The sequence below is a fragment of the Blennius ocellaris genome, assembly GCF_963422515.1.
Source record: "Blennius ocellaris genome assembly, chromosome: 23".
Taxonomy (NCBI): Eukaryota; Metazoa; Chordata; class Actinopteri; order Blenniiformes; family Blenniidae; genus Blennius; species Blennius ocellaris.
The window spans coordinates 9,746,156-9,767,544 of record NC_137672.1 but is presented as its reverse complement, the minus strand read 5'-3'; the positions used below and the strand labels follow the sequence as shown (position 1 = coordinate 9,767,544).

Genomic DNA, 21,389 nt, shown 5'->3' with positions numbered 1-21,389 from the left:
TTATTTCACAATAGACAATATCAATAAAATTGACTTCATGTTTCGATTGTAATAATTGTCCATAGTAATTGTTAGATGTTTGTGCAAATATAGATATTTTCATCAGGAATACTCTGTGCCACAACAAAGAACAACTTTAAAGTTTAAATGTAAAGGTTATTATGGCACTATTTTACCAGTCTGCATGTGCTGCATGTGACTCCTCAACTAAAATATGTTTGACTGGTGTAGAGAACTAAGAAGCTGAAAAAAAGCAAAGAAGAGAAAGAAAAGATAAATTCTTTATGAGAAGAAAACGGTGTGAAAACATATTTTCTGATCATGACTTTACAATATCTCGGTGACTGTTCAAGGAGGACAAGGGATGAAAAGGTATGAAAGTGTTGTGAGAAAGAAACAAGTGTTTTTCATTGGGGGGCCAAAAATGCCTAAATAGGGAAGTTTTTCCTTTGTGTGGCTGTTATACGAAATGTGTTGCGAAAAACAGTGTTAGAGTAGTGAAGCATCGAAAGAAGAAGAGAAGTAGAAAAGAGTCTCCCTTCTTAGAAAAACAAGAAATACAATACATTTATTGAGTTTTCCTGGTGTGGCTCGAGGTGCTGTGTGTATAAAAGTGAAGTGTTAGAGGGAGACAGAAACAAAAGGGTTCTCCGTTGGTGGGTAAATGTCTAAATATATTGTTTTTTTTGTCTCAATGTGACTTTATACAGGTGCAATATTAAGGTGACTGGAGTTTTGGAAGTAGATGGAAAATAAAAGCGAAAGAGAGTGTATTTATTAAGAGGTAAGAGAAACAAAAAGTGCTCCACATAGTCGGGAAAATGCTTAAATAGGTTGAGTTTTTCTTTTGTTTGGCTGTAAGTGCAATATGTAGAGGGATAAAGTGTTAGAGGATGAGAAACCTTAGTGTATTAGAAAAAAGAAACTACAGTGAATATATTGAGTTTTCTTTGTTGTGGCTTGAGGTGCTCTGAGTATAAAAGTGTTAGAGGGAGAAGGAGCGGCAGAAAGCAAAAGGTAATGGGAGAGAAACGTCTAAATACATTGGGCTTTTTTTGTCTTTAGGTAGCACCTGTATATAGGTGCAATATTCAGGAAATATAAATCTTTATGTCGCCCTATGAAGTCACTAAAGTTGTGGAAAAGTGACCAAAATCCCACGTTTTGCTATTCGTAGTTATAAACATTCATTCTTCAACATAAATTATTTCTTATACATCTTTGCGTAATAGAATATTATGATGCAATCTTTTATTTACAAAAGCAAATAGCATGAAAATGACTCACTGGACACATCGGGTGTATGTTTGGAGATATCACAATTTTTTAATGTATTCCATGTTTTTCACAGCAAAAGCACCAGGTTCAGAAATGTCCATATATGAATTTACCAAATATAGTCACTTGCTTCAAGAATGGTTGGAAACATGCCAAAATAGGTTGTATTTTACTTAAGTGTCATGGTAAGTGCAATGTGCAGAAGGATAAAATATTTGTGGATTGAAAACCTGAATGTATTTATAAAGCAGGAAGAGAAATGCTGAGGTAAAAAAAAAAAGAGTCCTGCTTGGAAAATCATGAACGACAGAAAATACAATGAGTTTTTCGTCAGTGATGCTTGAAGCATGTGCAGTATGGGGAGGAATAAAGTCTTCACAATGTGAGCTAAGAGAGAATGCACAATAGCAAAAAAAAGGAGAAGAAGCTAAAGCCCTTAAATGGGTCAACAATGCATAAGCAAGCAGCTCCACACTCACAAGAGAGGAGCAGCCAGAGAGCAAATATTAGCAGCGCACACATATTCATCTGATTTCCTGCTCTCCTCAACACACACACACACACACACACACACACACACACACACACACACACACACACACACACACACACACACACACCTACAAACTGCGCCAATTTGCCAGTGCGAAAGCTCGGGCCGGTGTTTGCCTTAAGTAGGGTGGGCTCCCGGCCTTCATAAAACATGCATGCCGCTAATGCTGACCGTTATGTGAATTTCTTGCCTTGCAGTCACTGGGGAAACTGGTTCGATGCACTAAATGGACAAGCCTCTTGTAAAGAGAAAAACGTCTCTTGGAAAAAAAAAATGCATTAAGTCGCTTGCAACCTGACTGACTTCTGAGATAATCAGAATTGTTCAGGGTAAGAAAGAAAAAAAAAGCATTCTTTCTTGCACATATCTCACATCTGCTTTGGAAGGGGATTATTTTTCCTTCCTTTTCTTCCGATACATACATGACCCTGAGTAATAGTGTCCATGAGCATAGTCCCTTGGAAAAAAAAAAAAGAAGCTTCCAGTTGAAAGGAAATAAAATGAGGGAAAGTAATGAAATTCCTAAGCTGGAGGAGCGCAGGAGGATATTGTTCCTCAGGTGAATGGAGGGTGCACATGCATGCATACAGCTGTATGCAGAGGTGTTGGCGAGTGCTTTTATGTGAGTCGCAGCTTCCTGCATGTGTCTTTGTATGTGTGTGTGTGTGTGTGTGTGTGTGTGTGTGTGTGTGTGTGTGTGTGTGTGTGTGTGTGTGTGTGTGTGTGTGTGTGTGTGTGTGTGTGTGTGTGTGGGGCCGTGCATGGTGGGGAGTTATGAAACCCCTCCAGTGGACGCCGCTGTCAAAGGTCGCTGCGCTCGCCACGCGGAGACCTTCCAGCGCAACTCCGCCACCGGCACTCTGGCCGGAGAGCGGCTCGCCATATAGCACGCATATGTTAGCTTTTCATTTCAATCCCTCTCCTCTCCTCTCCTCTCTTCTCCGCTCCTCTCCCTCCTTTCCCTCCACGCCCTCCCACCATATGAGACACATTAACGATGTCCTCAAAGGAAGAAGGCGAGAGAAGGGAGAGAGCGGGAGGATAATCCCCCTTCTTCCATTGTTACATGCTTTCATCTATTTTTATAAGGCGAAGAGCGGGGGAGCGAAGGGGCGAGAGGAAAGAAGGGAAGTAAAAATAAGTTCTGGTGGGCTGCCGTAGTCTTGGTGCACCACTGAGAATATGATGCATCGCTGCTCAGATTCAAATGCAAGCACAGGACTGTGCACACAATGACTGGATCGACATGCTCGGCTCAAAGACCACACACACCCTTTATTTTGCAACAGTTAAGCTGCAAACAGTTTATTTAGGTAAACCTGTGAACTAGCAGGCAATTGTACACTTTAAATAAAAGATTGTATTTTAAGTAATATGCTACATATGTGCATTACTCTACCAGAACCGACACGCTCTGTTGCACAGTTGCAGGCTGAATATATAACATGAAACAGAAAATATGTGCAAACATCAGCATAAACTTAGCTTCTCATCAGAAAATTACACAAGATGTCTCTTGAAGTTCTTCATTTAAACAATGCCATAAAGCCTGAAGGGGAAAACTGTCAAAACGGCAACAAAACTCCCCCCCGCCACAGTTTCCTTTTTCATTTTATTGTCTCTTGAAATTCTCTCCTTCAGCTCAGCAAATATGAATGAACTCTTTAACAATGAGGGCCAGATGGTAAGCTTTTCCGCAAACAGCATAAAACAAAGTACTAAGAGAAATATTGTGATTTTACACATGAGAATAAACAAGAAAAAGTATATTCTTCTATGTTTCAAACAATGCTCAAATCCATGTTACTCCATCTCCAGAACCCACTTCTAACAATTCTGTTGGTAGCAATCTGACACTTTCATTTATTGCATCATTTGTGTGCATAACATAAAGCAGGAAGTCCACACATTAAAATAATATAAGAATATGGATTAGCTGCAGAAATCAATTTGGCTTTAACGAGTTAATGTAAATATTTCTACCCTTCAGAGTCACAAACTGCCTTTTTTATTTCTCTGTATACATTCCCCTTACAAGTCCAGAAAAGATGCTTAAGGCAGGATTGATCCGCTGGTTGTCTAGATAATCACTGTACAGCAAACATAATCGTTTCATTCTCAGACATAAATAAGTCCAAACTTGGTACACAGCTGATTATTAATGTGGATTTCAACACAAATTAGTGCAGGATTATTTTTACAATATCATAATTTAAGGTACTGTGCTCCCTCAAATATCCTGCATAATGCACTTAAGCTCTCCTCTCACCCAGAAACACACTCACACTCATTATCTATTTACATAACGCCAGCCACAAACAGGCTTTTGTTTTGCCCGTGTTTTGACAGTTCAACAGCATTTAGCGGTGTGTCTGAGTCGTCAAACCGGGCCGATTAAAGGCGAACACGATGTCAAATTCCCAAATAATGCGACCTAATTGCTATCAATTAGTGGTCGCAGCCAGCATTGGCTGGCAGAGCGAGGAGCTTCCTGACAAAAATCCTTCTTTTCCCAGAAGGAATGCCAGTCCACAGCCGTGCCTGCTGGAGATGTGGCGCAGCAAGCTGTTCTGTAAATAGGCACGTGTGGGTAAACCAACGTGAGGTGGAGGCAACGGGAGGCTACGAGGAATAAGAGTCGAAGGCAAAGTTGTGGGTGGTCAATAAGCACATTGTGAAGTCGCAGAAATGTCAAAGGTTAAGCCGCTGGCAGGCCTGCTGCCACACACATGCATAATGTGTAAAATAAATAGAAACAACAGTTGGAACGCACACGAGTCGGCTGGCGCGCCAACACAGCCAGAGAGATGTACACGATTTGCAATTCCTACCTTAAAGGTCAACAACAGTGTCACTGCTTATATTCAGATTGAAACTCTCTCTCTCTCTCTCTCGCTCTCTCTCTCTCTCTCTGTCTCTCTCTCACACACTCACATACATACACACATACATAGACACAATCTCGAGAATGTCTTCATTTTACCGATTTGGACAACCTTATTTAAAATGAGGTCACATTGCTCTGTGCTGCGCTGTTGGCAGGTTACATCTGGTTCCTGCTGCTTGGATTGGTTCGCTTCCCTGTGCACTTCAGAAAGTTCTGCAATCATGTGAACGGAGTGTTTTTTATAATCAGAGCGGCATTCCTTGTGTGCAAGCACAATCAAAATTTGGAGATGAAAACAAAATGTGTCGAGGAGAAGAAAAGGAGCTCCTGCAGAGTTATTACACATGGATTTGTGTTTGTGCCTTAACTGCGCAATACGAGGAGGGGGCGGTGAGAGACGGTGTTTGCACATAAAGTATAGTATGTTTGGCAAATACATGAATGAATGCATGAGCGGCCGCGGCTTGGCGTCGGCCTACAGATTGTGTGAACACCTGAATGTGTTTTTCTGACTTCTGTTTGGTTGTGCTTTTTTGTTTCCCCCCCCCCCAACAAATTCCCCGAAGTGAGAAAAAAGAAAAAAAGAAAAAAGAAGGGCTTCATTCTTTGTCTTTCTCAGTGTTCCTCTTGTGGTGTGAAGCTGGCACACCGTGACATATGCAAATGCACACACACACATATATAGACACACTTGTGCCTTTGCAGTGGTCTTATTCGAATGCACGAGCCAACGCCAAGGAACAGGAAGATGCAGAAATAAACAGTCGCTGTCGCCGTGTCTGATTATTGGCATGCCTTCCAGCTAGCCCCTCCCATGCTGTCGACCTCACACTGGGAAAGACACGGCGCCCACTGCGTCCCAATGCTGCACATCTGATGTTCCAGCATGCTCCAGTAAATGCGATCCCTCATCCTGCACAACTTATTCACCTCATCCCAAACATGCACGGAATCCTAACTGGGTATTCATGACAGCGGAGAGGGGAAGTTCAAAAGAGAGAAGGATGACGAGGTGGAGTTCGGGTAAGATCTGGGTGGGAGGCAGGAAAATAAGCGTAAGACAGAGTGCCTTCGAGGTGAGCGGGGACAGGAAGGGAAAGGAGTTAGAGGAGGGTAGGAGGATTTGGCAAAGTGCCTTGGAAATATCTTCACTGAAAACTGCCCAATCTACAAGCTATACACCGATACCCCAACAAAAGAGTGATATCATGAGCAGTGAGAGAGAAAAAAACAGTAAGGCACATTCCAAATTAACAGCTGTCAAAGGAAGTGATTTTATTTTTCTCATAACAAATGCCAGTGCCATTTGGAGATGAGCCAAATTGCTAGTCAACGCTTGGTTGCACCCAAAAAGGCCCACAATGCACATGGCGGCGCGTATGACTGTAGGCGCTCATTGAAAACACAGTCATGATCCTGCAGTGCAGTAAAAAAACAAAATATTAAACTTTTTCTTCTCGCTCTTACAAGTGTGAGCTTGTGCTTTTTCAACTGTGCATCCAAATTGCAGGAGATTGTTGTAGAAGTGTTGCCATGGCTGGGTGTTGATGCTCAAAAATTGACATGCAATGCATTCCCCCCACCCCCATAACAATATGGCCACCTTATTTGAGTGAAGGCTTTTATTGTAATTACTTGACAATGACACCTTTCTGAACACTCTTGCTCTCTGTCTTTGTGCAAGAGTGTCACATAACCTCGCACAGTCTCACCTCTCAGCATAAAGTGGGCACATTTTTTTGTCATTGTGGTGCTGAGATGCTTTTCTGCATGGAAGTGTTTGTGAGTCAGATGAATGGGTTTTGTAGTCTCTATCAGAAGTGGGTGTCAGTCCAACTCCGGCTTCACAAAACACCACAGCGACAATTCCACAGGAAACACTTGGACTCAGTATGTGTGTGTGTGTGTGTGTGTGTGTGTGTGTGTGTGTGTGTGTGTGTGTGTGTGTGTGTGTGTGTGTGTGTGTGTGTGTGTGTGTGTGTGTGTGTGTGTGTGTGTGTGTGTGTGTGTGTGTGTGTGTGTGTGTGTGTGTGTGTGTGTGTGTGTGAGTATATTGTTCATAGCTTGGCTTAGTGAGTAAGTGAGCGCCACACAAACAATCCTTTATACAAGTTTGCATAAATCTCAATCTTCAGTTTTAGGGATCCAATGAGGTATACTTCTCATTAATATGTATGTTGTGACCTACTAATAAGTCCTGCTCCCAAAGGTGTGCAGTTTCAGAAAAACATGGGGCCTTTCTCTGTAGTCCATTCTTTGGATATTTTGAAATTAATGTAATACACAAAAACGGTGAGCGCTCTCAACTCACAGTGAGAAGGTCAGGGGTTCAAACAAATACCGTCTGCGTACTTTCTGTGTAGAGTTTGCATGTTAAACACCACAAACTGCAGCGTATGGCTCGGTGGGCAGCAGAACAGATATGACGCAGAATTATTCTGTCAATCAATGTTTTACTCACATTTCAAAATGATTCAACGACGCATACATTAATGGTAATGGGGAGTCATAGATAGTGTTAGCAATGCTACAAGTAGCTCATAGATAGACTTACTTTAGTCATAATCAAAAAAGTGTTTAAAACAAGACAATGTTTTGTGCATGTTGTCTTGATATAATGTACCACATTGAAGTCGTCCAACCATATGTATTGTTTTATGTTGAGAAAGAACAGACATAAAACCCTTTCTTGACTTTTAAAGCGACGGTGTATAATTCAGAAATTCATTTGAATTTCGAAGAACTTCAATATTTTCCTTCAAATGTGTTACTTACAAAATAGCAAGTCAACATGTCAATATTAAAAAACAATAACACATTTTTTTAATTAACTTTTGTTTGTTTTTTTAAAGCATTGTTTTCCTTTATTTTCAATAAAGCCAAGGAAAAAGACACAAAAAAAAAAATTTCACTTTGTACCTCACTAATTTCCCCTCAGCTTTCTTTTTTTTCAGTTTTACTCTCAGACCAGGTCTGGTTCACTCTTAATTCTGTCAGCGTGGCGTGCTGCTGGAGTGAAGACTGCACTGAGGGGAGCTTTACGGTCCACGTGTGTCCGTATGAGGAGACACAGAGGAAGATGGGACTGTGAATGTGACACTGGGGTATGATTTGAATACCTGCCTGCTCCGACTGAGCAGTGATCAATCATCTCTCTGTCAAGCACCACTCCCTGCTGGCAACTTCTCTGTGCATGTAACCCCCATCCCTCACTTTCAGTTTCTCATTCCCTACCTCTCTTCAACCCCCCCCCCCCCCCGTTTGTATTAATTTTTCTCTCTATATCCTTGGTCTCTTTCCAGCCTCCCATCCTTCGATCCATTTCTGGCCTCATGTGCCATGTGTTGCTCATTTACTCCGTCATGCCGTGCACCCCCCTCCCCTTCGTTTTCTTTCTCCCACATTGCCCTCAGTGCTTTCTCTCACATCATCTCACCAGGTTCTCTTGTTCTTTCTATCTCCCTGGCTGTCGCCTTGCCTGAGGATATCGCAAAAAAGAAATAAGGGGGGGAGGGCTGAGAGAACAGATGGAAATGAATGAGAGACACGCGGTACGGCTGCAGGCGCTCACAGAATACGAGCGCTTTACAGACTTTGTAGATATAACTGATTATCATCGCTTTCATTTCGGTCCTGATTTTAAGTCCTAGATTAATGTTGTAGTGTTCTTAACTCATAATTGCACTCGTGCACTGTGACCCTGGGGAAAGCAAAGGAGCGTGTAACGTGCTGATTGATAGCGTGAATTGCCTTCTGCTGGGTGATTTTTCTCTGCACAGCTCTACGCCGGGTGGTGTTGGACACACGAACACATAAAAACACACCAAGAGGCACAAACACACACATGCATTCCCAAGTCGACACCAAGTTGAGGGAAATCAGACCTAGGACCAGCACTGCTGCAGCTCCACTCTTGAAATATGAATGGTTTTAATTAAACAAACTCGCTTTGCCATCTGGCCCTACAATTGGGCTCGCCTAATGAACAGACTTGCACACAAACACACGCACACACACACACACACACACACACACACACACACACACACACACACACACACACACGCACACACACACACGCACGCATGCACATTATTAACCAAGCTAAGCAGCATTCCAACGGGCAGAGCTTTAGAAATCGAGAAAAAACCCAACAATGAAGTGATCTAGTGAGGTGCTTCACAGAGCTGGAAAATGATTCAGTGCCTCATTGCACTGGATGAAGAGGGTGTGTGTGCGCAAGACAGCAAGAGCTAATTTGTATTTATTTGACTAAGCATGTATGCATTTGATTAAACGTGGATGTTGTTTTAGAAGTAAAGGGAATGAATGTGTTCAGGCTCAAACGTCCATTTTTTTTGTGCTTTGCGGGTTTGTTTGCAAAAGCTCAGGCGGCGTCTGAACTCGCCGATGAGCTGATTGATGGCCGTTGGGATGTGCCACTTGTCTGGCCTACTCTATTGAACTGGCTCGCCAACACTAAATGATGATGTTTGTAATCCAACGGAGGAGCCCCCAAGATCTCTCAGCGGGAGGGACAGGAATGAGATAGTCTGGTGTGTTTGTATGTGAGCTGGAATGGGTGTTGCGCATGGGGGTTGATGGGGGAGTGGTTGGTCTGAAAGCTAAAGCAGGAAAGAAAACGTGGGAGGCATGCTAATGTTAGCGGTGCTATGTCTCTTGGAAAGGCTACAATAAATTTGCACTGTTCATCCGTCTTTGCAGCCGACGTCAACAGAGTAAGTCATCAGCCACCGTGAGACCCCACTCGGTGATGTAGCAGTACATAAAAGTCAAGCAAACTAATGTATATCCTCTCGCCTGCTGGAGCTCATCACGAGGCTTAAATCTCGAGAAAGTTTTCAAACTTAAAACTGAAAAGAAGGTAAACTTGATTCTGAGCGCCACATGCTCATACAGAGAATATATCAACTCGCCGAAGGTGAGCCAAAGACAGTCAAACAGGAAATATGTTGGTGTTGCATTCAAGTTATTCTATTGATTCCACTTGTAGAGCAGTAGGTGTCCTCTCCTGGTCATGGTAGTGATGATAACAATAAAGAAACTAAAGTAGAAGTTTAAAAAACTATGTGCACCTTCTTCAGTTTCCTGTGTGCATCCTTGTAAACACACAAGTCCAAAAGATGACAACACTCTGGAGACCGCCATTGTTGTTACTGTTCATCTACTGAGCATGTGCAGAAGAACTAGTTACTAAGGTCGTGGCGGACATGCACAGTAACAGCATTTCTTTTCTTTTCCATAAAAAAACTACAATTTAGGATGATGTTAACAGTGAGTTTATCTGTAAACGTAACTATAAAAGTTTGTCGCACAAGAAGCAAGGAAAATCATAAATATGAAATGTGCTTATTTCCATTGTGAAGCTGTTTAAATGATCAACAACATAGAATGTCAGCATTTTTCTGGGTTGCCCTCAAGTTTGAACACAAGAAAGAGAAGATATAATAAAAGATCAGAGTTATAGATAGGCATTTTTATATAAGAGGGAAAAAAACATCACTGAGAGATTCACGCTTACGATCAAATAGGATACATCTTAGGTTGTGTGACCTACAGCAACAGGCACAGACAAACCATGTGACTTCACTGATGCACTGAAAAATCATATTACATCTTCAGTGCCGGGAGCAGTTCAGCTCCATGCAGAGGTTTCACATAAAAAAAAACACTTTGCACACCTCCTGCACTTCATTCATCATAGAAAAGCAATGTGGAAGCATGTTATTTTGAGGTGCAGTTGAACTAAACACAGTGAAAATTGAAAAATCCACAGCCCCCCTGGTGATGCGAAGATCAATAATAGAGCACGAGTCTTTGACCCGCCGATAACGCTGTGCATCTGGAAGGGCTCTTTGACATCCAGAACGGCCTAATCGGGTGTTTGACTCCAAACACTCAGCGTTTATGAATATCTGATGAGCGCCAGGGTAAGCTTATGAATAAGTGAAGGGACCAGCTGTGTATCGAAAAGATCAAGACTTTATGAAACATACAAAGTGTCAATGTGAGAAATATATCGGGTTTTGGGGGTATTCCAGGATAACGGTCAAACTGGTTTCTGCTTCGAAAGCATCTGTAATTATCAGCACAAAGTTCAACTGAACAATTTCATCAGGTGCTAAATTATCGGAGGTTTCAACTCATTCTGCACTCCACATGCAAATCACAGACTGAGTCAAGAATGTGTTGGATTTCCACAGTGGACACAGTACTCCATGTCTTGAGTCAGCTCAGGACATATTTGTCTTGGAAGCAGAGCAGAGGTTGTGTGCGTATGTTTAATTTTATTTATTTATTTCCGAGACGCCCAATGGGAAGAAGTTACCCGGCAGAAAATAATAAAGTTTGAAACCCGACCTTGATGAAAGATGAGGAAAATAAAACATGGTCCCTCAGCACATCTGTGCAGGGTGGAAAGAAAGGAAGGAGATGAGGAGCAGGAGCAGAAGACAGTCTGTGTGCAGCGTCTTCATGTGTTTGTCCCTGGAGTGGCAGCACCAGTTCGGGGTGGGGGGGGTGCATTGCGAGCGCGCATTCATGTGTGAGCAGCTGCATTGGAGGGCGTTTGTTCGCGCACATTGTGTGAACATCGATTGACAACAAGCAAGTCTGAGCTTGGGAGAGAAAAAAAAAGCCTGAATCAAAAAGGGACACTCGCCTTTGTCTGCATTTCACCCCGACACAAAGAAATGGCAGTCAAACATGATGAATCAATAACTGAAGAATGAATAACAAAAAAAAATGGATGAAAAAAAATCTAATTTTCTGTTTGCAAGTTCCCAAACTGATCCTCATGGGTCTTATTGCAAGGTTGAAATTGTCATATTCTCACATTGACCACAACCAATGTTGCAGCTTTCATTGTCAACACAATAAACCAACACACACCTTTTTTCAACTCTGTTCCAGATCCAATGTGTCCTTCTGGTCACCTACAGGACTGAAACCTGAAATTGCTCTTGTTACCTGTTGCTAATAGTACCCATGTCAGCTCTGAGCACCACAGGAAGCCATCTGTTAACTTCTGTACTCCCGCTTTTCTCATAACTTTCTCATTTTCCTAAGAAAGAGCCGTGTCGATGGTGTCTCTGTGAGTTCTGGCTACGACACAAGGGGGAGCGCTAATGACTACAGTTAGCTTGCCTCAGGAGGCTGAAGCAGTTTGCCAATATTTGCCCTAACCTTAGATGATTGCATTTACTTTACACTTAGGTATTTAGCTGATGCCATTATCCAGAGTGACCTAGCATAAGTGAGCAAGCAGGGGCTCAGCGTTCTTCCTCAAGGACGCTTTAGCTGGACGTACACAGATGCTTTTTTCCCCCTCTCTCCTCCCATGATTGAATCACAGAACACGGACCAATTACAGCCTTTCAAACCACAAGGCCACACGGCAGCCCATAAATGAACTCTATCACTCTATATCCTCATAGTTCAAATGGCAAGATCTGCTATTTGTAGAAATGTGCCCCAAAAATACAAGAATCTGACCATAATCTAGTAGATTTATGTGGAATAAAAGAATACGATATCCACATGCACTCTTTCACTTCCAATCTCACTTGCGCTGCTGACTTTCCTTCTGCAAAGACAAGCCAGTTCAGCTGATCACACTAAAGATAGGAAGAACACAGCAGAGCATGTTGCTTCTTTTAGATGGAGACCGACTCATGGATTAACCTTGACTCTGCTCTCCAACAAATCTCCTCTAAAGCTCGACTGTACGTTTCCCTCGTACCCTGAAAACAGTGAAATTAGCAACATAGATGCTCTTGGAGTCAAACCAAGAACTGATGGGAATTATAATGGCAAATATTCTGGGTCAGTGTGCTTATTGTAATATATTGTAAATAGAGGTATCATTTTAATAAAATGAGCTTTCTGGATATTCAATATTCCAATTTTAGATTTACCCCCCTATTCATGCAGCTTTTTTATATTCGGTTGGTGGATTTTGATTGACCGCCTGATCAAACCTTTGTACTAATTCAATTAATTTAAACAGCAAGCAAATCAAAATGAGCTTTTCAATTTTAAAGTCTAATTTGGCAAGTAAATTAGATACCATTGTCTGGAAAAAGGAACATTTTAATATCCACAAGGTAGCCCTATCGTCTTACATCAAAGTGTTTCAAATCCCTTTCAATCTGCACTAAGGCCAGAATTTGAGAAAGCTCCTGTGTGTGGACACCTGTGTAACTGCCCGTTTGATGTGCCCATCTGTCCAGTTTGCCCGGCTTTCTATTTTCTGGCAAGGGTCAGCACAACCCAATAACCACACATTGCCCCACTCACATAATCCCTGGAGTATCTAAGGTAAAGTCATTGAAGGTAAAGCGAAGTTGCACCAATGTAACTTGTTATTGACTGCATTGATCAGACATGAGTTAAGGCATCATCTCCCAAACAAATCCATCTGAAAAGAAAGGAAGTGAATCCGTAAGTGATTTGAATATCTTTATGCTAAGCTGCAGTGGGAAAGCCTCTGCACTTAGGCTTAGCACTCTCAAGACAGCTACTCCTTGTTAAGCATCGCTTCAGACTCCTCGACTATGAATGGGACCATTACCCCCATCTCTCACTGCACACCCAGATACACACACATACACACACACATATTTTGGCCTTGGTAAGAAACTAGCTTGTGCTAGCTGTGAAAAGGTTCTGCAAGAGAAGATACAGCGCTTTGCTCAGTTCATTTTTCCACTGCTCCCACTCGCGCTCTCTGGGCTACAGTCTTTTTTACATTACAACCTACAGAACATCAGTTCTTTCTCCAAATTGGCAGAAAAATGAACTCCTTCTTAAGGGCCATGAGCCAAACACACATCGCAAATTGGTACAGCTTCTGTCTGTTTCGCTTTTAAACATTTCAGGTTGAATATAACCCCCCCTTTACGTGACACCTTTTTTCACTTTATCTCAAAGAAAAAGGCCAAGACAGAGAGGTCTTAAGGTAAATCCATCCACCGTCATGTTGAAATCTACCCAATAAACAACACTCAACTGGAGTTATCAAATTGTCCAAAAATGGTAGCAGACTAAAATAATAAAGATGGTTGGAAAGGTATCTAAGAATACGTCAGTAGCGTGTATAATCCCGTATAGCTCCTTTGAGCAAACAAAACTACAATTTCTATCACAAAACCATAGATGTTAGAGTAAATCCCAGATCTCGCATTCACATAATATGCATCTGCAAAAGGGTTTTAGCTTAAAGCAGCCGCTACATCACGCCATACTTGATGTAAAAAAAATGTCTTTCTAAGTAGAGAAATATTGTAGGGGGAAGGGAAAACTTGTATATGTTTCTGTGCTCTGTTTGGGAAACTGTCCACGATCGGACGTCTAGGTATTATGTGCATGTGTGCTCCCTGTTCTTTAGCGATTTCTTAATCTCCTTTCAGTGTTTGCCCCTACCATTTTCCATGTGCTCTGCCTCACCGACACTGCCATCCGGCGTTGTCCTCTCGTAGCTGTCCTCGGGCAGGGGGAGGGCGCCCAGCCGGGGGCCCGATGAACTCTTGCTGCTGGGTGTCTCCGACTCATCCAGGCCGCTGTCGTAGCAGCTCTGCAGCGATCCCTGCTGGTGAGGGTCCTGGGGCTGGCTCACCACCGAGAAGGTCACTCGGCGAAACGGCTACAAGAGAAACCAAATGGCCGGGGGTCACTATAAAAGGGACTGCTTTATTGTTAGACGTCAGTTTGGGAGTTGGGTCCTTTGGAAATTGTAGGAAGGGATTTAGGTCAGGATGATAGGAGAATAAGTAGAAAAAATATGGTTAAAGGTAAGGAGGCTGGGAGCAGTAAAAGTGTGCTACACAGCTACCTTAAACGTCCTAGCTGACACCAATACCGAGACTCCCACCAATAATTGTAACTCTCATTTGTCCTACAACAACAGTCAACAACTATCTTTTATTATGGCTATGCCTTTCTCTCACCCTGAAAACTTCCAATAGGAAGACCTTGTAATCAGGACACAGTGGAGGCTGCACAAAGAAAGTCTTTCAGAAATATCCGAGAAGCTCAGGGGATCAGGCAGACATGGTAGCTAGCAAAACCTGTGTGTTAAATACAACTAAGGAAGGGAAGAATGCAGCACCCCATTTCCATCGCTAATTTGCCCACTAAAAAGAGGACAAGGTGAACAAGCACTTGGCTTGGTGGGAGGTCTGAGTCCTCGCCAGCGAGTGATGGTGTAAAGGAAGACACGAGTGCACATGAATAGGCCAAACCTACCCTGACAGCATGTGACCATGTGCACGCAAACAAAAGGTTTTTCTCCATAAACTTCACAGTCAGTATGTGTAGCTCTCACATATTGGTGAATAGCCTCCTGTGTTGAGCACAAGAGTAATACGTCATTAAAGCCAAGGCCTTTTTCTTCATCTCTCAGTCTGTTCCTTTCTTGATATCTACTAATTTTTGACCGAGCATCGTACAAAGGTAATGGAAGAGGGGAGAAATGAAAGGAGGAGAATGAGCATTAGGCGAGGAATGAAAGAACAGGCTCGGTCATTACCAGAATAAATGGCATAACAAATGGCTAATGCCATTCATTAATTAGATACAAATACTGTCAGTGCTTGCCTCCATTGCTGCACACGTTCTCCTCCAGCACCTTTCTCTTTACCTCACTGCTTTCTCATGTTCTCCTCTCATTCCGTCCCCCTCCTCCCTCTGTCCTCTTTGTTTCGATGTCCCATCATGATGATATTACAAGGAACAATGATCCATTACTCGTGTTTTTTTTTTCTCTTGTTCTTCCCACACTCTCTTTCTGGCTGTTGCTCAGTTGTCTCACCCGATGAGGTGGCATCTGTTATGTGTTGGGTGAAACATGTTGGTGCCATAACACAGCTAACATGCTATGGCGAGGAATTTTGTGATCTTGTTATACCTCCCTTTGACCAAAAGTCTAATAGCATTACACACACTGCTTGATTGTTTTTTTCACTATTATATCTGACACACTTATGGACTGCTTTTGATTTTCCAGCTACACAACATCAGCAAGAGCTTTTTTCAAGAATTTAAGTGTTGCAATGTGGCCATGACTTCAAATTTGCCAGTTGAAAGAGACAGAAATGTGATGAAGTCGAAACTGTGCAGCAAACTGCGGTTCGTAATTGTGGTGACTGGAGTTTTGCTGTTTGATGCTCTTCAGTGAAGTTTTCATCCACTTTGCTGTCAGATTTGTGGCAGCCTGTAACTGTATGAAAGACTATGACAACATTTTGTGTTGTTCTCATTAAGTGAAGAATCTGGGCTGATATGTGAAAACAAATGCAAGATCCAGTGCGATTTTCTTGACTGGTATCCATGTCACGTCTTCTGTCTTTTAAACTAATGGGTAGTGTGGTTCAGATTATGTTGTAGAACATGGACAATGCAGAAATTGATCAAACTCTTATTATATAATTGTGTATCTTCAGATAAAGAATTACAGACAAAACTTGAGCAGAGAGAGAACATTTTCAATAGATCTGTGGCAGCCTCCAACTTTATGGAGGAGGATTAGAAAATGTATTGTGTACTTTTTCACTTATTTGGAGAAGAAACCATGGTGATATGACAACACGAATGGAAATTTAAGTAGTAAACTATTATTTTTGATATGGCAGGTCAGATGGATGACTTACTTTAAACAAAGGAGCAGTGGGTAACTGATTACATTATTAACTGCCAATAAACAGCTTCTACAACTACTAGCTGAAAATCTGTATATCTGGGAAAACTCTCCAAACCTTGGATGGTATAAAAGTTCCAATTTTTTTCAAAATAATTTTTCTAACCATCTATTCATCTTCTCTTCCACTCCTTCCAATTCAAGGTCACAGGCAAATGCAAGGAGCACACTGGACAAGTTGCCAGCTGATCACAGAAAATACATTTTGTATGTTTGTTAAATATTTCTGATAACATTTTGAAATGAAGCTTGAACACAGAACTATGGGGCAATTTCATTGAGTATTGGTAGGTCCCCTCTGTGATATTTTTCCATAAAAGGCTACAGATACGAATTAAGTTTTCGAGTAAAGCACAGATACTTTCCATCATGTCAGCCATGTTTTTATCAGTCCTCTGGAAGCTATACAATATGTATCAAATGGAGTAGTACCACTGTTCACCATAGGGGCAGTGTTGACATTGCTGATACATTTAATTTCTGAGTGCCTTTCAAAACACCAGTCGTCACTTTACAGAAGGAATTATTAGAGTACCATTAAAAACAAGTAAAAAAAAAAAAAAAAAACAGCATACCAACATAGCATTAGGCCTGAATCACAAATTGCATGAGTGGCTGTGTGAAGTCTCAAGGCACACCTTTGTGCCTCTTTGCCACCGCAGTTAGTATTGACTTCCTTCTTTTTGTCACTAACAAAAAACTCTACTTTCCTTTGTATTTGGCCAATATGTTGAGAACGTCGCTATCTGCTGGAATGAATTAAAAACGCTAATTTCAATGCTCTTGACACACTGAAACGTACTATAAAGGCAGTGATGTTTACACCATCTGTTTTCGTATGTATGCAGAACTTGAATGAGCCTTTACTGTAGGCACCTCTGAAACTCTGCCAGGCTCAGCCTGTTAAATATGCTTGCTCTAATAATCACATTTTCTCACAAACTTTTGGAAAAATTGGCTTTTTTGTTGTCTGTGCGCATGGATGTGTGTGGGTGTGTATGTGTGTGACGGAGTGAATTTGCATTTATTAATATATTTCTGCCCGGTTCTCTTTCTCTGGCTGGCTAGCTAACACAGCAATCTTGGCAATAAATCATGTTTCCATGTAATTACAATCAACACTCAACAAATGAATTGGTATAAATATTCATGCAAATTTCACTTGAATAGTCAAACATTTGTTGCATAATTAAAACCAGAGCCCAGAAGGAAAACCACTCTCTATAAGTGTAATAACACTTGAAGAAATATTAAGATACTGAAACCTTTTTTCTATATTTATTTTGGGGGTTTGTTTGTTTGGTTGGTTTTACTCTATTTCTCCAAAAACACTTGTTTAGAGTGAGGTGTGTGTGAACAAATCCCACAGCTTGTGTGCGGCTTATAAAAAACTACTTTGTCTGGATCAGATTTAGTGGAGTGCCACACTCCTTGAGAAACATGGTTTTCTAATGATACAAATTAAACAGCGGTTGCCAAATGAATAGCTGGCGAGACGGTTGCAAATAAAAGGAACACTCAAGCTAGCACCCAATGAGAAAAAAATTGAGTTTGGGAGAGAGAAAAAGACGCTGACGGGAAGGAAAAACTGTTAAATGAACAAATAGCTTTTATTCACCTGAAGTTCCCCTTTATTTTTACTGGAGGGAGAGCAAGATAGAAGAGAGAGAGAGAGGGGGGTGGGGGTAATTTGTTTGCAGACCAGAAATGGAGTTCATGCAGAGATCGCCAGAGGCTTTGGATTAGAATCTGTAGCAACTGCCGTCTGCACAGCAACCTCCGCTCCCTTCATTGCGTGTCTTTTAAATAAATGAATAAAATAAAAAAGAGATTCTTTCTGTCATTCTGTCACTTTTTCATTCCTACATGCCTGCTTTTTGCTCGGGTTTTCAGTGGGAGTTGAGAATAATGAAGAAAAAAAACAATAAAAGTGGAATATCCAGGATTTCACTCCAGATTACACACAGCTTTGTGCTTGTCATGTTCAATCTTTTATTCCCTCTCTCTTGAGCATTGAAAGGGAAGACCATATTGGGACCCATTGCATCGTCCAAACCACAAGGAAAGAATTAGCAATTATCTGTCATGCACACATGCAAAATCATGGTTGACAACTTAGATTTTACAGCCCCCAAAGATGTCGTAACACATGGGGTAATTTTACACAGTGCAATAAAAACAGACTATGGGTGTAACAGTGTGCCCTCTTTGATGTCTTTTCACGCTGATATGTGGCAATGTGCTGAACCCTCTGTAGCCCAGTACTGGCCACTTTTCAGACCTGGTGGGTTTGTTAAGCTTGACTCAGTACATGCCCTTTGATACGGGTCCATCTAACTCCCAACCTGACCTGCTGCCCCCCATGTCCTCTCGCCCGTCAATCAATTCACCAGTGACCGAGCCAGAAACACAACCTCACAAACACACAAAATATATGGCATGATCCCAACTTCCATTTTATTTTGAATGGACAGCATATTTTTTTCCTAAATTCAATCTAATTACTTTTTGTGATGAAATGAGTCTTTGTTTTTAAATGACCTACTCTTATGGATAGGAAAAGCTATTTTCTCTTTATATTTGCACACATGCAAATATAATATATAGCAAAAGCCCACGCTGTGCCCTGCCAGCATGCAGCCAAGGTTTTAATGTATGGCTTTCATTACAAGTTAGCAGTACTTTGCTTTATTTTTGCCAGATGCCGGGACCTCTTTTTAAGGGTCTCAGCAGTGAAGGGCCTCTTTTGGGTGTGCCTGTGATTGAAATCCTGCTGTGACAGCCACGGGTGATTGAGCAAATCCGTCATCCTAAAAAATGAACAATGCAAACAAGCCACTTTTTTTTTAAACTGCGAGCTCTGGCCCAAGCTTGGCCTGGGCCTGTTTCCTGGATGTTAAAGGGAAACCACATGGCCTGCCTGACTCAGAGCGAACCGAGAGCCAATAAAAGCAGGACCGTGCCACTCGTGTCAATAATGTCTGACCTCTTGGATTTGATTTTCATTTCCTCATCCCCTGAAACATAATGTTGGTGCGCTTTCGGCAGCACTTTGTTTGAGCCTTACGTGTGCTTTTATCTCCCTCAAATGGGGGACACATTGTGTCAATGGCGGATCGTTTTTATGAAAACTCACAATAAACAATGAAACCAGATGGGAGGTGAGGCTAAGTGTTGTCTCTAATGTCAAGTATTTTTTGTAAGATTCTCTTGATTTGCCATGCCAAATTTCATTCATAATGTCAGTGGAATACAAACCATGCACAGATCATACAATGGTCACTCTGTTTGTGGTTAAACATGACCCCTCCGCTCCGAAGAGTTCTGAACCCATTCTCTCTGGATGTCTGGGTTTATAATTAAGCCCACCTTTACCAGAGCCTCTGGCAGAAGCACAGGATAATGGAATGATGGAATTGCATCTAGGAAACACGGTGTGTGTAATTTCAGCCGTAAATACCTTTGGCGGATGGCAGTGACCCACTACCGTGAACCACAGGAAGTAATTGTGGCTAGTTTGGACTTGAGGGTGGGGGGGGGGGGGGGGGGGGGGGGGAGGGAGCAAACATAAACTTCAGGTCCAGTGTCTTATTGCAGTCAACCAAGAAAAGCATGGGGATACGGAGAAGGAAGTTTGTATAAGTGAGATGAAAAAAAAAAAAAAAAGATTAAGAGGCCAATCACAAATGGGGAGAAAGAAAAAGACCTGGAGAGAATGAGGAGAGTGACACACGAGCACCACCATGACTGCCAAAAGTGCCAGTCGGTAATTAAGAACCCATGTTTCATATTTAATGGGCAACCAGACAGTGACCTGTGATACGCCACCTGAGACACAACAAACGTGCCAAATAGCCATGGTACACCAAACAACATACTTGGAGGGATCTTAAATTAGCTCGTCCCAATTGCATCTGCCTGATTTGCAAAGCTCAAATGCAGGTGAAACTTGGTGTAATTCTAGTACTGCCAAGTGCAACGATCATGAGATACATTGACGTGGACCTGATAAATGAGCCAAACGCCCTCAAGGTGAACTGACTGGGAATCAATTGGAGTCTGATCAAGGTGGATTCAGGTTTTATTTGGGTACATCACAGTTGTACTTCATTACTGTGTTGCGGAACAGAAAGCTGATGCTTTGGGAGTATGGCAGTCACAAACAAGAGGGTGAATGAGTGACCAGGGGAATTTTAAAATAGGTTAGGGCTGAGTAAGTTGTGGGAATGTGGGCTGAGTAGCTGGCTGCAGCTTTGTTAGGGCAACTGCCTAGCACAGTCTCAAATATCATGCTGTAGCCTGACTGCTTTGGACCTGTCAAGCTCCAGTACTCCTCTTAACGTTCCCCATCTCCTCCAACTTCACTCCTCCGCACAAATTCCTCCAGGTCACTCTTTCACAGGAAAAAGAGAAGGATGAAGACAAGAAAGGAGGGTAACATTTCCAAAGAACACCCAAGACTCCAGGAGGAAAGAAAGAAAAACAAAAGCGAGATAAAGGAGGCTCTTGTGAGTTCAGTGTCTGATTTTTTTTCCCCCACTGTTATCCTCTAAGTCAACAAAGATGCAAGAAGTGTTTTTTCTCCTTTACTGTTTCTTGTCTGTTGAGTTTGAGAAAAAAAAAGTTTTTGTTTCAACTATTTTCAGACAGCCTGGCTTACAAGGGCATCCGTCTTCCAGTTCCTCACCTGAGCTGCGATGAGAAAAAAAGAAAAAAAGAGAGCGGGAGAGAGAAACCAAAAAAAAGAGAGGTAGATACTTTAATGAGATTGATGGTCCTGAATGCCAATCTTTCATTTAAAGAAATGTCAGTGAGCTGTGAGCTTGTACAACACACAAAGGCACCAAGCTTGATAATAACGTTTTTTAAACACCCTTAAAAATAGTTTTATGAGAGGAGGTGCAGACATTATAGGCATCACAGCACACAGTCTCGTTAAGAGCTGATGATGCTAT

The 21,389-nt window shown here is 41.9% G+C and overlaps 1 protein-coding gene across 2 annotated transcripts in view; it reads right to left on the bottom strand.

Moving 5' to 3' along the window:
• The window catches only part of pcdh7b (protocadherin 7b), a gene marked incomplete at its 5' end in the record, with an annotated part of 117,141 nt that overhangs the window by 46,653 nt on the left and 49,099 nt on the right, over positions 1-21,389 (bottom strand). Inside the window, one exon of one of the 2 annotated variants that reach the window (XM_080518962.1) lies at positions 14,163-14,382. In XM_080518962.1, coding sequence (XP_080375088.1) covers positions 14,163-14,382 — 220 coding nt within the window. The remainder of the gene's footprint in view (positions 1-14,162; positions 14,383-21,389) is intronic. The other variant, XM_080518963.1, reaches the window with a different exon arrangement.